The sequence below is a fragment of the Dicentrarchus labrax genome, unplaced genomic scaffold (assembly GCF_905237075.1).
Source record: "Dicentrarchus labrax unplaced genomic scaffold, dlabrax2021, whole genome shotgun sequence".
In the NCBI taxonomy this organism is placed as follows: Eukaryota; Metazoa; Chordata; class Actinopteri; family Moronidae; genus Dicentrarchus; species Dicentrarchus labrax.
In genome coordinates this window covers 19302165-19317865 of record NW_026136723.1, presented here as the reverse complement: position 1 = coordinate 19317865, position 15701 = coordinate 19302165, and the positions used below count along the sequence as shown (strand labels likewise).

Sequence of the window (15701 nt, the reverse complement as noted above, 5' to 3'; positions counted from 1 at the left end):
AAACCTCTGCCACTAGTGTGTGAATGGGTGAATGTGACATGTAGTTATTAGTGCTATATAAATGCACAGTACAAGAGAGTAGAAGACTATTAAGAAAAATGACCATAACTCCAGGTTCGCTTCCGAAAACTAACTTTGTGCCACCATGGATGTTTAGTTTACTGCCTAGAATAAACTGTTAGGACTGCAGCTAGTGGTTATGTTCATTAATTTGTTTGGTGGAGAAATGTTAAACGTGATATACTTGTGATATTTTGAATGTGCTGCATGATATTTGTGCTCTTTTGTATAACTTTAAACCATAACAAAATATGAAAAACCACGGTTCATTTAAGACACTTGGACAACCGTACCGAAGTTAACAGCAGCAGCACTGCTCTGAATCCGTGTATTAAGTCACCAAAATGTTAACTATCTTGTTTTCTTCCAGCAGACCGAGTGGTGTGAGAATGAAAGCTCCTACAATGAAGGATGTTCTTGATATGGACCAGGAGAATATACCGGATGAGCCTGAGCAATTGAGGATTACTGCTCCGCCACTTCCTACATCCTCCAGGTTAATATAATATCATCCTCATTTAGAGCCTTAATACAATGCTATAACAGAACGAATCTGACTCTGTTAATATAAAGTGGTATTGATAGTACCTTTTAGTCTGGTTGCTGGAAGAAGTGCAGTAAAATTGTATTTACTTGTTCGTCCTTCCTGCTCAGGCATCCTCGGGCTGAGAGTCCACCTACACACACACAAACCAACAGTCACGATATGGGTCAAACACACATGTGGGTCAGCGCTCGCCATGGAGACCTCTCTGAATGGGGCCCTTATTCAGGTTTGTAACTAAACATTACATGTTTATTTGATTATTTATTTGGAGCTCCATTAGTTGTCACCAGTGCAAAAGCTACTCTTCCCTTCCAGACTTTCGATGTTGTCAGATTAAATTTTGTTCTTCAATTTGTTCTTCCAGTTATTCAAACTAAAATTATATAGTTTGATTATTTTTAAGTGTTGTTTTTCAGGAAATGTTGTATCTAACAATTTTTTTTGGTTGCAATTACGACTTTGTTCTACAGGTTTTAGCTCAGATGATGAATTACCTGCACCCAAACACAGAAAGAGGACATACATGAACCAGCCACACCTGCGTTTTGAAATCACCAGCGACGATGGCTTCAGTGTTAAGGCTAACAGCATGGAGGGTAAAAGCTGCTTGTTTACTGTACTACTAGAGCCTTTGCTAACTTAGTAGCTGAGCAATATTCTTCTAGGCATGTTTGAGTCACTCTTTAGGACTTTTTCATTTGGTAGAGATTGTCAGCCTGTCTGTAATTTTTTCAAGCTCTCTTACACGGTCCTCGTATCTTTCCTCACCTCTCAGTTGCCTGGCGTGCGGTGATTGATGGTGTCCTCGAAGCTCGTGCAGGCTTCCACCTCAAGCAGCTGCCTCTGGGCGGGATGAGCGGCCCGCGGGTGCTCGGTGTCGTCCACGACGCTGTCATCTTCCTGCTGGAGCAACTGCAGGGTGCCGCAAACTGCAAATGCCACCGCTTCCGCTTCCACCGCTGTGATTACATCGAGGAAGAGCTCCCTCTCAATCCAAGCGGCTGTGCTCGTTCTGAAGTTTACACACGGTACTTTTTGTCATGATGACGTGTTAATGAGGTTTATTTAAATAGTTCTTCGTTTTTGTTTTTCTTGTCTATTGTCTAAATGAATTATCTTTCTTCAATCAGGAAAGCAACTTTTGATATGTTCAACTTCCTGGCATCACAGCACAGAGAGCTCCCTGACATAGTAGGCCCTTTTGATGAAGAGGAGGATGAATTCCCACTGAAATCTTCCAGGTTAGGGGACTCTTCTTGATCCTAACCTTACTGCACATTGCAATGAACATAAATGTAATGCAGATGCCATGTCTATGTTGACACCACCTTCTGTGTCTCACTCTGACAGGCGAGCCACCAGCAGTGAGCTTCCCATGGCAATGAGATTCAGACACCTGGAAAAAATCTCGAAAGAAGCAGTAGGAGTTTACAGGTAATGGTGACATGAAAAGCATTAGATTTCCTAATGTCCTTAATAATTAATGTGCTCACATGCATTTAACTGTAATCCTCTCAGATCTGAAATTCATGGTCGCGGCCTTTTCTGCAAAAGAAACATTGAGGCTGGAGAGATGGTGATCGAGTACGCCGGCACAGTCATTCGCTCTGTCCTGACTGATAAGCGGGAGAAATATTATGATGGCAAGGTTAGTAAACATAATACACATTACTGTACTTAGAAATCATCTGCCTCATATTTTTTCATGTGCATTCCTGTTGAAGTAATTTTTAACGTGACATTGAGGCTTTAACTGATAGCCGGTGCTTTTGAGGGCATAAAAAATAAATTAACTGAAGTCATAAGCCTTAATATTTCAGTCCTGGTTTATTTGCCAACAGCCATGGTTGGTAAGTATAGTACTATAGCCTAGTGTATATACTATAGCAAACAGTCCTTGAGCAGCTACTTGATGAGAAATAGAGCAGAACATAAACTGTTGTATCAGTGCTCCCAAACAAACTCATGAATAAAGAAGTCAGTCAGTGATCTTTATCCATCATGCCATCAGCAACTGCCATCTTGATTCATGCTGCACACAGTGAGAGGAATTTACTGAACAACAGGACACAGTAAAGTCTTTATATTTAATACTGATCCGTCATTAAAACATGACGTCTTGTTTTGCAGACGCATTTTTGATAAATGATCATGGTCATTACTAACTGTGGCAACAAATACAGTGTGTTTCCTGTGATTGCTTTAGAATAAAAGCCTCCTCATGTCCCTGCAGTTGAATGCTTTTAAATGTGAAGCAGCAGTAGTGATGTAATGGTGTGTGGGTAGTAATCCAGTGCAGGACTACGCCACTATCAATGACAAATACTATAAAGAGAATTAATTACAGTATGTAAATACATTTAATGGCTATTGTTGACCATAAATCTTACCATAAACAGGATTTTAGGCGGCGCCACGTACCAAGGCCGAATCCTTGTGGCAGTAGCCATAGGTTAGAGTCCGACCTTTGCTACGTGTCACCCCCTATCTCTTCCCCTTTTTCCTGTCTGTCTTGATCTGTCCTATCCAATAAAGCCAAAAAGGCCCCAAAACGGATATTTAAAAAACAAAACAAACTTTCTAGCTGTTGAACGTCCTGGAAATGTGAAAATAATGACTAACTGTTGTTTAATCACTCGTCAACAGGGCATCGGCTGTTACATGTTCCGCATCGATGACTTTGATGTGGTGGACGCAACGATGCAAGGCAACGCAGCTCGTTTCATCAACCACTCATGCGAGCCAAACTGCTACTCTCGTGTCATCAATGTGGACGGTCGCAAGCACATCGTCATCTTTGCCCTGAGGAAGATCTACCGAGGCGAAGAACTGACCTACGACTACAAGTTCCCCATCGAGGACGAGAACAGCAAGCTGCACTGCAACTGTGGGGCGAGACGTTGCCGTCGCTTCCTCAATTAGTATATCCAATACACACACACACACACACACACACACACACCATGTACCAATAGCCATCTTGCTGAATGCACAGAAGATGGACTTTGAAGAATTCATTGTGATGTAGCCATAAGAGTGAGGTCGCTGACGCTCACAGAACCGATCTACTGAAAGTCTTCACTTTGTTGGAAGCTTGATTGATGGACTGAACGAGGACGGCATGCGTACTGTTCATTTCTGTCCCCTGAGCTGCCGTTGACTGTCACAGAAACCAGATCAGAGCCATATGTCAAAAGCTTGGGATAAATACTATTTATGTGATTTCAGACTGCTGGATTTATTTCTTTTTGGTCTGTTACAAAGTGCAGTTCAATCAATGAGACTGCACTAATGTTTGGATTCGTGTACTGTTACCATCTTATACAATGCGTTCTCTCAGTTTTTACATTGTTGAATTCGTCGTGAGGAGCCTCTGCTGGAACTGGGGCTAGACAACAACCAGGAGGCAATTATTACCAGCTACAAACGGTGCAAACTTAAATAACCTGGTATCAGTTATCGCTGTGTAAAGGGAGATCTATTATTATGCTGGTGACAGAACGTCTGTGTAAATACAAGGTCACACAGATGGATGAGGAGAATATTATTCAGCACCTTACTTTGACACGACCTTCTCTGGCAGCACTGGTGACAAACTTTCCCAGCAGAATAAACACATTTGCCTCAAGGCACCTCGTGTACATTGTAGTGCAGCTACATTTTAACCTCACTCTGGATACCACAATTCTTGTGAGCAGGGACTCCAATGTTTTAGGTGCTGGTGACATTTACCCCAAGACGTAGTTTTAATATAGTCACCCAAACCTTTTCCCGCCAGTCAGTAGTAATTTCCTATTTTTATTCGTGATGGCAGAAATGCTTTGATCTAAATGCTTTTATCCCACTATTACAGTCTGTTCTTTATTTGTTCATTTGTGCCGTTTGTGTATTTTAAGGTCTATGAGGGAGCGTTTCCTTGATGCAGGGGTTTGAACTGAATATATATATACTGATCTTGCTCTGCACATTCCCTTATAAATCTTTTTGTATTTTTGTATATTTGAACAATAAATGTATATTCAACAAGCTGATGGAAATAAATGTGTTTGAGCTTTTAACTTTCTATTTGTAAGTGAAGGCTGACTTATAGAACTGAAGCTATTGCTGAATAATGATCCTAAGTTAATCTTTTCCTCTTTTTTTTTTTCTTTCTTTTTTGCGGCTGTTTTGCACCCTTCTATTTGTGTGTGTCTCACAGGTGTACTACCTCATTGGTGTTATGAAGCAAGATTTAATTTAATTTCACAACACATTTGGTGAAAAACTTCTTCCTCATTGTTCAATCTTTATGATTATTACATCTTGATAGTATGAAAACAAGCAACATCAGTACTATTAAACACTGACTTTCTATTATGCCTGCAATTATTTTGTAAGAATAGGTGGCCACCGTTGTTTGTGTTTTCTCCTGTGTGCAACCACACCCAGCCAATGGGTGTAGATCTGATCCTAGAGTTTAAGTTGAAGGCAGAATGCTGTGGATGTATGATTTGTGTTTTAGTGTTTAATAATTGAATTTGACACGCAAAGCTTTGTTGCTTCATCAGCTTGGATCCTTGCTTGTACATAGTTGTATAAAGAATTTCTAAACCTGTTAAATATTTTTTTACCTACGACTTTTTTTTTTCTTTTTTTTTTTTATTTATGTTCAATAAAAATTTGGAATGTTCAGAATTTGCCTTCCTCTTGCCGATGTTTGTTTTACCCAATTAAATGAATTTAAATATTACTTGTGATTTGTAATTGAACATACATGAATGTCCATAAAGTGTGTAGCATGTGTGATATTGTTTTGTAGGTACTTTTTCTTCCGATGAACCAAAGAAAAAGAAACAATCCCAATTCAATAATACCACAAATTTTACATATATATAAAGTCCTCATATTTGAGTAAACGGTGGGCTGCTGAAAAGAGAAACCTGGGGCTCAAGATCCCTATGAGGGGTTGAGAGATGAAGAGGTCATGAGATAATTGCTAGCGTGGGAAATAAGAAAAAAGTAAATTCTGCTACATAAAATTACATTACTTTTTGAGTCTCTTCTAATTTGTACTTTAATACTGCATAGATTTACTTCTAAAGGGCCCCTTAAAATGATTTAGGTAAAAACAGTCTGAGACTGGGTCGCCCTGGTAGAGCTGGTACCTCGTACCAGGGCTCAGTCCTTGTTGCAGCGGTCAGGTTTGACTCCGACCTGTGGCCCTTTGCTGCGTGTCTCTATCAACTAAAGGCAATAAAAGCCCCCAATATATATATATATATATATATAAAACATCTCACAACTCAAATCTGTGAGTAAATAATAGGTGAACTGGTTTGTATTAGAAACAAGCAGTTTCATTAAATGATTCCTACAATACACTTCTAAACGTCTTGATTTGTGACCTTTTATAGTCAAATAATGTCTTCTTATGACCCCTCATCTCAGGTTACATATGTCCGCGAGCTGTGAGCAGCAGCTGAAGCAAAAATGTTGAGTTTGTTTTTATTGAGGAAGTCCTGAGCCCCAGGTTTACACATACACATGCACATTTGTTTCCCTTTTTGTAAACTGTTACTGCTGCAGTTTTAGAAAAGTCCTATCAGGTTTTCTATAGATAGCTGAGAAACCTCTTGAATGTTCCTGCAGCCTACTGCTGAGTTGAGACAAATATTCAGACTGTAGGAAACATGACATCTGTCCCATCACACATCACCACCTGAACCTGGACTGACCTTTCACTGGATAAGATAAAACAATATCAATCCTCACAAACATAAAAAAGTGCATCTGTGCACATTAGGCCTCACTGGTTTGAAATTACATAATTGTTGATTACGTAACGGTCAAATCAAGAGCACTGTCCAATCAGAAGTTGTCGCTGGTGGCCTGGGAGTTTTATCCATTCAGTTTTGACGTCACTCAAGGTCTTGCTGTTGCCTTTAGCCATATGGCTCATTCCCAGAACAGAGTTTTGCATGTTGCCTTCCTGACCTTGACAAATTTGGGAACCTAAACGTTAGGACAGACGTATATAAAGAGTTACAGTGTGGACTTGGAGTTACATTCAGAGGAAAGTCACCATGAGGGCCCTCGTGTTCCTGGTTTTGCTTGGAGCTGCATGTAAGAAACTAACCAAACTCTATTTTTATTTCATGGTTTGAACTTTAAATGTACTTGTGTCAAGACTTCAGCGATCAACCATTTCTAAGTTTTCAATTTCTCATATTTTACCTGACATGCTGTTACAGTTGCTGCAGCTGAGGATGATAAGATTGTCGGAGGGTTCGAGTGTCCCAAACACTCTGTTCCCTACCAGGTGTCTCTGAACGCTGGGTACCACTTCTGCGGTGGATCCCTCATCTCAAGCCAGTGGGTGGTGTCTGCTGCTCACTGCTACAAGTCGTAAGTACACAGGAAGTCACATTACAACCAACTGATGAACCCTTGCAAGTTGCATTGAAGGATGTGACTGAAAGACACAGGGTATGTCATCATATCAAAGCAAGGAGCAATAGTGATTGTGCATCAGTAGCTTATAGGGTTATTGGTCTTTCCTCTGTTGGTTCACAACAATGGTCCAAAGATACCATAAACAAGAGCTACAGTACAGTTCATTTAATATCTATATCAACACATAGTCCACAAGAGTAAAGGTAAAAAAAGAATAAATGAATAAACAGTTAGACCAACAGTTATTACTAGTTAGTGTAAATCAAAATGTTATATGAGCAACGCATTAGCCCCCAGACAGCTAGTGTTGGCATATAATGGCTAGCTTGATTAGCAGTAAAACATTAAAAGAACAAATTATAACTGAAACAATTAGAAAACAGCTCTAGAAACAGTAATAATAAAAACAGCAGCAGCGACAGATAATGCTCCAACAAGGTCATTTGGGGGAGTAAATAAATGGAAGACGGCACTGTCAGTTCTCAGATCTGACAAAATGGTGGACGTAACAATGTCAGTCGAACACATCCTGTCAGTGGTTGAACAATCTGTTGCTACTAGCAACCAGCAGACCCACACACATGCAATAGTGGCTTACAGACTCAATCTATTTAATGTATTTAACATTTACAGGAGTTAAAATACAAAGAGGCAGCTTAAACATCCTCCAACTGCTCCCTGAATATTTATTGCTCAAGAGAAGTGTTGAAAGAAGAGTGTTAAATCTGACACCAAACTGGGGTGGCCAGGCATTTTCTTTATTATCTCCATGTATGCTATGTTAAAAGGGCTACGAAACAACACAATCTTCCTTCCTGGAAATGGAAATTTTAATGAATAAGACATAAAAGGCATTAAAGGACATTGGCTTACTTGGTCCGGCATAGTAATGACATCACCGCGCCACATCACCTGTCTCTGCTTTAAATAAATACAATTATCACAATATAGACAGAAATCATTTTATAAGAAACCAGACTTTATGACTGTCTAACTTTCATGTGACCACCAGTCGTGTCCAGGTCCGTCTTGGTGAGCACAACATCGCTGTGAATGAGGGCACCGAGCAGTGGATTGATGCTGCCAAGGTGATCAAGCACCCACAGTACAACAGCTACAACCTGGACAACGACATTATGCTGATCAAACTGAGCCGCCCTGCTACCCTCAACAGCTACGTCCAGACCGTGGCCCTGCCCTTTCGCTGCCCTGTGGCCGACGAGAGCTGCCTGGTGTCGGGGTGGGGCAACATGTCCGCCAACGGCAGTAAGTTGAGTCTGGGAGCTGAGAGAGGATGTAAGGGGAGAGATAGTGTGGCATCAGACACTGGTGCAACATAAATTACATGATGAGGGTATACAAAATAGTGCATGTTTAAAGGGGCAATCCACCATTTTTACATATAAAATAAGATTCTCATCACAAAGAGCATTGCTCAGCCTTTGAAAACAGTTGTGTAATGCACTTTGTGTGTGACTGAGGCCCAGTATACTGCATGTTTTACACTGTAATCTCATGATTTAGGCCTCCAACAAGTTAAAGCAAAAAGAAATTATATTTATTCACTAGTTACCCTGATTTTCTATTTAATTAATAAAAAATTATCAATTTTAAAAATATTTCTTATTTTCATATTTTCTTATTTTCATTTATATTCACTTATTTTGTTTGACCAGTGGTTCTAAACCCAAATGTATTCAGTTTTCTATAATGTTGAATAGAGGAAAGTAGCAAGTCTTCATCCTGGAGAAGTCACAACCATAAATATGATAAATAAAATATTAATAAGCAGTCAATTCATTTCGACAGACAAATCAATTAATCAACTCATCTCTACATTACTCATACTTAACGCCACATTATTGTAATATTTTAAATAATGGCAGGTGACAGGTGCAATCTCAGTACCCATCATCTGACGACAATTTGCATTCATATAGATCGATAGATAGACTTTATTAATCCCCAAAGAGAAATTATTGCAGTGACTGAGACTTGCCTTCCCGCTCCCCAGACAGCTTTCCCGACAGACTGCAGTGCCTGAGCCAGCCTATGATCGATGACAGGATCTGCAGGAACGCCTACCCCCACCTCTTCACCGAGAACATGCTTTGCTCCGGATTCATGCATGGAGGTGCCAGCAGCTGCCAAGTGAGTTGAACTAATCACAGTGAACACACAGGGAGTCAGGTGGTACATGATGCATCTCTTCCAGCAGTGCAAAGAGCCTGTGACTCAGTGCTGTGGTGCTGAGCACACAGAAGTACACAGCATAGCACGTATTTGTCACTAAGCATTGAATATACTTACTCCTCACATGATAATAATTTAGAAATCCACTCTAATGCCCTTTAATACATTTTCACAGTTTCCACACATTTTTAAATTACCAGTACACCACTGCCACAGCTGTGTCTGTATCACTGTCTGCAGGAAGATGATGAAACACTATTGCAAGAGACACGTTAACCCTTTGAACATGTTTCCGCTTCTAGTTTTTTATTTTATTTTATGATCAATGTGATTTTGATGGTGCTTAAAGATTAGAGAAAGAGTCTGGGAAAACCAGAGGATGTTGAATGTGAATGGTATCATCATTAAACAGTACATTGATATAAAACAGCAGAGAATTATATTAATATGAGTAGTAAGACTCCCTGTATCCCCAGCTCACAACCACCTACTTCAGTTATACATTGGTTTGTATCTTATATGTTGTTTTACGTGGTTTTATAATAACACTTAGGTGGTATTAGTATACTTTTGAGTAGGGCTGGACTATATAATGACATCCATCTGAGCTTTTTCCATAGTTTGTAGCTCTTACCAGCTATCACTTTAATATCTCTGGGTGTTATTGTGGGCAATGTTGCAGATCAGTGTACAGGACTGCTTTATGGCAATAGTTGATTTACATGAGTTTTGAATCTATTATGACTCGATTTGTTGAGGGTTTGATTCACAAAAGGAAAACTATTCTATGAAGTTTCTCAACTGATTTTCCAGAAAATGTACTTTATTACCACGTATAATGTTGCATTTTACTTTCAATGTGAGAGAACATTGTAACTCCTAGCTTGAGCATTAACACTAATGATAACACATTTTTCCTCATTAAAGAGTAACTTAACACACCCTGAAACTCTTGTTTCTGCTGACATGTAGAGGTTTAACCTCTCACCTTGGTTAAGTGATGTACAGGTGTACTCCAGGACTCTGACATCACTGTTGGGTGGTTACGGGTGCAACAAAGAACTCTTCAGACCACACCCAACGACTGAAGAGGCTTGAAACTGTCAGCCAGAGAGGGCAGCAAAAGCACTGCTTTTGAGTCTAGTGTTAAGTTACTCTTTAATACAAACATTTGCAGAAAGGTGTGACTGTTACCTATTGTTCACAGTGTACCATGAGTTCACTATGACCACTTACAGTAACATTATATGGTTGTGTTCGCAGGGAGACTCCGGTGGTCCTCTGGTGTGTGGCGGTCAGCTTCAGGGAGTCGTGTCCTGGGGTTACGATTGCGCCATGAAGGGACACCCCAGCGTCTACGCCCGTGTGTGCCGCTTCAACGGCTGGATCAGCAGCGTCATGAGCAACAACTAAACATACACATACAACCACGTGCGAGCTGACTCAGTTTAAATCAGTTTTATTTGGAACACCCTATATATTACTGTGTCATTCATATACATCTCATAAATATCATGTTTAGGCATAATATTCTGTAACAGTTGGATAAATGAATAAAAATATACAATAGCATCCATTGCATTTGTTTTATTTTTTACATCGAGTTTCACAGTTGTTGGCAAAACAATATTAACATGCTCTTGCTTGGTAATACTGTATTCTCACAGCTTCTGTGTCCATTCTGTTTTGCTGTCACAAGGCCACTGCTGTCTTGAAATTCATTATGAAGACAAAAAACAAACCTAAAACTGCTGCAAACCATCCATGTGTAATATTTAATTTGTACTTACTGCGCTATAGACACATGCATCTCTATGAAATGCCTTTTGTACTCTGTTACTGCGGGCACTGGAGTGATATGGGAGACAAGGAAACTTGGGTAAATAAGCAGTAAGGCATTTCTGCATTTCACTTGTCTGGATTCTTTGCATGCATTCCTCAGATGGCGCTTTGTAAACTTCGCTGTTTCTTGTTTGCTGAGGCAACCTGAGCATACAAAGGAAAAGACAGAGAGAGCAGAGGGGATAGTTGTGCAGCCATATCAAACAGGGAAGTATGTGCGCTGCTCATAAAAATGAGTCAGGGATGGCGTGCCAATAAATATCTTTCTTATCTACATAAATATTACATATTACATATAGTTTTAGTTAAGTCATTATGCCAGTAACTGAGAGAGACCAGAGGGAGAGGGGGCGCACATTTGTGGAGTGGACACAGTGACATGCATGTACCGGCGTAAAAAAACAACATAAATTGGACAATAAAATGGGCAATCATGACATCTAGCTTAGTGTTTCTATTGAGTTTGAATGGATAAGTCACTCTGGACAAAAGCAACTACAAAATAAATGACCTTCAAACCCTTTTTGTTTAAAATGTGTTTTCATTTAAGTGGTAAAACAAGTCATTTAAATACATTTTTACTCCACATTATTATACTATCAATTGAGTATGGAGAGTATTTGTCCTGTTCTCTAGGATTTAAATACACTTTCTGAATATGAAAAGGGGGTGTATTAAAGATGAGGTTGCTCCTTAAAACATGATATATTACTGACTATCATCTAATTTAAATAATTATTGAAATAATATAGAGAGATCATTTTGGACAGGATAAACTGTTCATATTGGCTCATGCATATATTCACTGCAGCCAAGTCCAAAAACAAACAACCCACCTGACCAGCAATCCTATCCAGATCTCTCTGGCCTTGAGGAGTAAGTCTCCGTCCACTGTATTTAAACAAAAAGCACATCCATCACTTATTCAAATTACCACAACACAGTCTTAAATAAAGTGTCCCTCTCTCTCACCCATTTGGGTCCTTCTCCACCATCTTGAGGCCCTCCAGAGCCTGGAGGACCTTCCTCGCCACATTCCTGGAGCCCACGCTGAAGTGGGCGGGGCATACACCGTTCCTCTGACGCCCTCCGTACACCTTGATCATGGAGCCCACGCCGACCCCTCCTCGGAGGTACAGGTGACGAGCTGTGGACGCTGGCGAGACGTACAAACGGGATAAAATATATGTTGCAATATAATCCGTGTTCTTGACTTGTTCATCCAGAAGACATGAAATCAAACATTCCAGCTTATCAAATGTGTGACATTTTCTCTGCAGACTCTTATGCTATTGTTACTGTCAATATGCCCGAGTAGATAACATACACAGCAGCTGAGGGAGGATTGTGTGCATATGCTTTTATTGTATATATTGTACCAGGAATATCTGCTCACGATAGCGCTGACCAATATTACAGTGTTTCGTGTATGATATATCATTTTTAGATTTTTAGCTGGTAAAATGAAGTCAAATAACTGACTGATGGTTTCAGCTGCTGAATTGATGTATGGGAAACACTTCACGTGTAACCAACCTGCTCTGGTGTAAAACCAGTTGTCATCGCAGGGAGCCAGCTCCTTATGTCTGGCGAGCTTCACGGTGTCAACCCATTCTGGGACTTTGAGCTTGCCAGATCTGAAAAATCAATCATCAGTTGATGCGATGAATCAACTGACAGGGCTGTTTCCTCTCACACCATAAAAAAAAAATACAGTATTCATCCTAAACCCAACAGCTCGAGGCAGGCAGCCGCCCACCTACAGCTGGGGTCTGCTCGAGGTTTCTATCTCCTTGCCACTGTCTCCAAGTGCTTGCTCATGGAGGAAAATGTTGGGTCTGTCTTTATAAGTGGTTCAGTCTTGACCTGCTCTGTATGAAAAATACCCTGACATAAATTGCGCTATTTAAATAAAACTAAATTGGATACAAAAAAAATTAACTGCAGCAGTTTTTATTTCACAGGGTAATCTTAATTCATAGTGGCTCTACAGTGCATTTCTAAAGAACCCGTCCCTGTTATTTCCAATAAATACAGCATTATTTACACTGTTTCGTTTATGTGACACTAGGGCTGCACAATGAATCAGATAGTCCAAGTGCAATATGCAAAATGAAGCTGCAATTGTTTAAATAAAGGTAAAATGTGTGCCAAAACAAGCCTCATAGAGCTGCAGAGATCCCCTGGCCTAAAAAGATGTCACATCGTCATGATTTAAAAAAATAAAAATAAAAAAAATAAAAAAATAAAATTGCAATCGCAATATCTGTCAAAAATAATCACAATATGCTGTTTTTACCATATGGAAACTCCAGCTTTAAAAAATAAAAAATAATAATAATCAGCTACTATTGACCTTCATTTACATACAGCAGCAGCAGTGTGACTGACAGGTGGACATCAGCCAGTCATGCAGTGAAGGCTGGTTTTTAAGCTTTACTTACTTTTTGAGGAAAGCTGACAGAGCCCTGACAAACTCCTGCTGGTTGACATCTTTCACCGTGACACTGGGCATCTAAAAAGAAGAACAAAGGGTGAGTTTAACATTAAAAAGAAATGTTCAAAGAAGCTGCTTTGGCCACCGGAATGCAGCTGACCGTTGGAACCGTTGGGCTATGTGCTAATGGTAGCTAGCTACAAGCTAACTATTAAAGTAACTAATTATAAAGGTTAACTGCAAGTCGCAACGCCCCTGGCAGATACCCATACACACAGCTCTCATACTGCCTCAGTAATGAAAACATTTTCTTACTTTTTATATATTACAACACAGAGCCGTCCGCCAGGTGGTCAGGTTTGGGATGGAGCACGGAGGGTTAGCCCCGGTTAGCCGCTGGTAGCTAATGCAGCGAAGCGGTTAAAGGGAGGATGCTGAGGGAGGGAGGGAGGCAGGCAGGGAGGGAGGGAGGGAGACTGTCCTCATTTGGAAAAGATGATACCATAGTCTGAATTAACCTTCAAAAAAACCCTGCTTAACTCAACCACACACGGTAGTATCCCTCCATGTGTGTTTTAATCACACACTACTCCTCCTTTTTGTGTTCAATTGATGGCAAAACAATGAATTTAACGCGCTTTGTCACTGATGCTGGGTGTGAGCTGATCCCATTGAATCCCAGCAGAGGGCAGTGTTGGGGCACCTTTTTTTTTTTACCCCCAACATCTTCTGGCCCATTTCTCTGTGTTATCAGACCCAAAGGCTTTTCAAGAAGTGTGCTGCAGTCAGCAGGCGAGGAGACACCACCAGTGGAGGGTTAGTAACACTCGCCTGTGTTCATTTTATTTGCCTTTTAAATGCTTAAAGCTTGCCCTCCCTTTTTACACAGATACAACTGGATGCATAAATGGGACTAAAACAAATCCATAAGTTACTTTAAACTGTGCTACATTTTAAAGGATGGCCATGAGATGACACTATTCGTAAAACATAATTGCTTTCTTTCATCATTGGTGCAATTGTAAGTATAAAATGCCATCTTTTTAGATTCAGTGTCCAGGCCTCCGTTTTCCAAGGTGATGCCCTTGGAAAACAAAGCAGTATGCAGCGGCTGCTATGTGTATTTATAAAAAATATCTCATTCCTGGCACAAAAGTCTAAAGACAGGATACACAGAAAGCTTCTTAACCAAGGTGACCAGTTTTTCATCACATATCTTTCTTGACCTCCCATGGCCTGCCTCCTTTCTCCTCTGTTCTCACCTCTTTGCTTTAACCCTTAATGTCATATTTCGTAAAAAATAATTACTTTATCTCGAAGTATTCAAAGCATTCATTTACAGTTCAGTTTTTTAAATGAACTGTAATCTTGAAAAACCTCCTGTTTCACAGTATTTGAGTTAGCAGCTCAGTTTCCAAAGACACTGAAGCACCTGTCTAATACTTGAGGCAGGTGAAGTTGAAAAGCTGACTTTTGTAGTCATTATTTTTTAAAATTTTAAATACTGGCAAATTACAATAACAAGATATTAGAGCCAAGGTTTTTCTTACTTATTTTGACTTGTAGCCAATAAATATTCAGAGTAGATGCACAATAGTGAAAACTTCACTTATGAAACACTTATGACCAGCAAGTGTTAACTTTAAAATCAAATAAAATTATTAATGGTTTACCAGAATTATGCAGATTTAATTTTATTAAAAGTAAAACATAGCAATAATTATCTACAAATACAATCTGAGTTTGATGGGTGCGTGTCATAACTGCAGGCTTGTATTGAAGATTAAAATACTTGTGACAGGAAGATGTGATAAGAGTGGAAATTAGTCAATTAATTGATTAGTCATTTGACAATTGTAAGTTAAACCCCTCTTTGGTTTTGGCTCGTCATTTCAAAACCGTAAGCAGATAGAAGGCATCACTTTTTGGCCCTGGAAGCTTTAGATAAGACTATTTCATTATTTGTGACAGATTTTGACTGAACAATTAATCAAGGAAATAATAGTGGGATTAATTTATAATAAACAACCAATCATTTCTCGCAGCGCTTATTATATTGTATATTGTCTCCAAAGCGTTGCTTAATTTTTTTGTTGTACCCTGTTTTAAGTGTAGTTTGACGCTATAAACTGCTGAAAATGCAGAAAATCCTGCCGTTTTTTTTATTATTTCTTTCCTTGACCCCAAAAA

The 15701-nt window shown here is 39.6% G+C and overlaps 3 protein-coding genes across 7 annotated transcripts in view; 2 read left to right on the top strand and 1 right to left on the bottom strand.

Moving 5' to 3' along the window:
* The window catches only part of kmt2ba (lysine (K)-specific methyltransferase 2Ba), a 30678-nt gene extending 25342 nt beyond the window's left edge, over positions 1-5336 (top strand). For 2 of the 3 annotated variants that reach the window (XM_051389520.1, XM_051389517.1), the window contains exons 29-36: positions 431-556; positions 715-833; positions 1078-1203; positions 1383-1635; positions 1738-1848; positions 1958-2041; positions 2126-2255; positions 3254-5336. In XM_051389520.1, the coding sequence (XP_051245480.1) occupies positions 431-556; positions 715-833; positions 1078-1203; positions 1383-1635; positions 1738-1848; positions 1958-2041; positions 2126-2255; positions 3254-3529 (1225 nt within the window). In that variant the 3' untranslated portion in view covers positions 3530-5336. The remainder of the gene's footprint in view (positions 1-430; positions 557-714; positions 834-1077; positions 1204-1382; positions 1636-1737; positions 1849-1957; positions 2042-2125; positions 2256-3253) is intronic. The other variant, XM_051389518.1, reaches the window with a different exon arrangement.
* A 1208-nt stretch (positions 5337-6544) lies between these two features.
* Positions 6545-10804, top strand: LOC127358359 (trypsin-like). Its single transcript, XM_051391376.1, has 5 exons — positions 6545-6709; positions 6838-6991; positions 8052-8305; positions 9054-9190; positions 10496-10804. The coding sequence occupies exons 1-5, from the start codon at positions 6670-6672 to the stop codon at positions 10643-10645; spliced, it is 735 nt and encodes a 244-aa protein (XP_051247336.1). The 5' UTR covers positions 6545-6669; the 3' UTR covers positions 10646-10804.
* LOC127358360 (40S ribosomal protein S19) lies at positions 10676-14184 on the bottom strand. Of its 3 annotated transcripts, none has more exons than XM_051391379.1 (6): positions 13827-14180; positions 13519-13589; positions 12611-12711; positions 12047-12230; positions 11911-11965; positions 10676-11080 (listed from the first exon to the last, which is right to left on the bottom strand). In XM_051391379.1, the coding sequence occupies exons 2-6, from the start codon at positions 13587-13589 to the stop codon at positions 11069-11071; spliced, it is 423 nt and encodes a 140-aa protein (XP_051247339.1). In that variant the 5' UTR covers positions 13827-14180; the 3' UTR covers positions 10676-11068. The 3 variants fall into 3 exon arrangements, with proteins under 3 accessions (XP_051247339.1, XP_051247337.1, XP_051247338.1); XM_051391378.1 differs by having other exon boundaries at positions 11038-11218; positions 13827-14167; XM_051391377.1 differs by lacking the exon at positions 11911-11965 and having other exon boundaries at positions 10676-11218; positions 13827-14184.
* Between the last annotated feature and the right edge of the window lie 1517 nt (positions 14185-15701).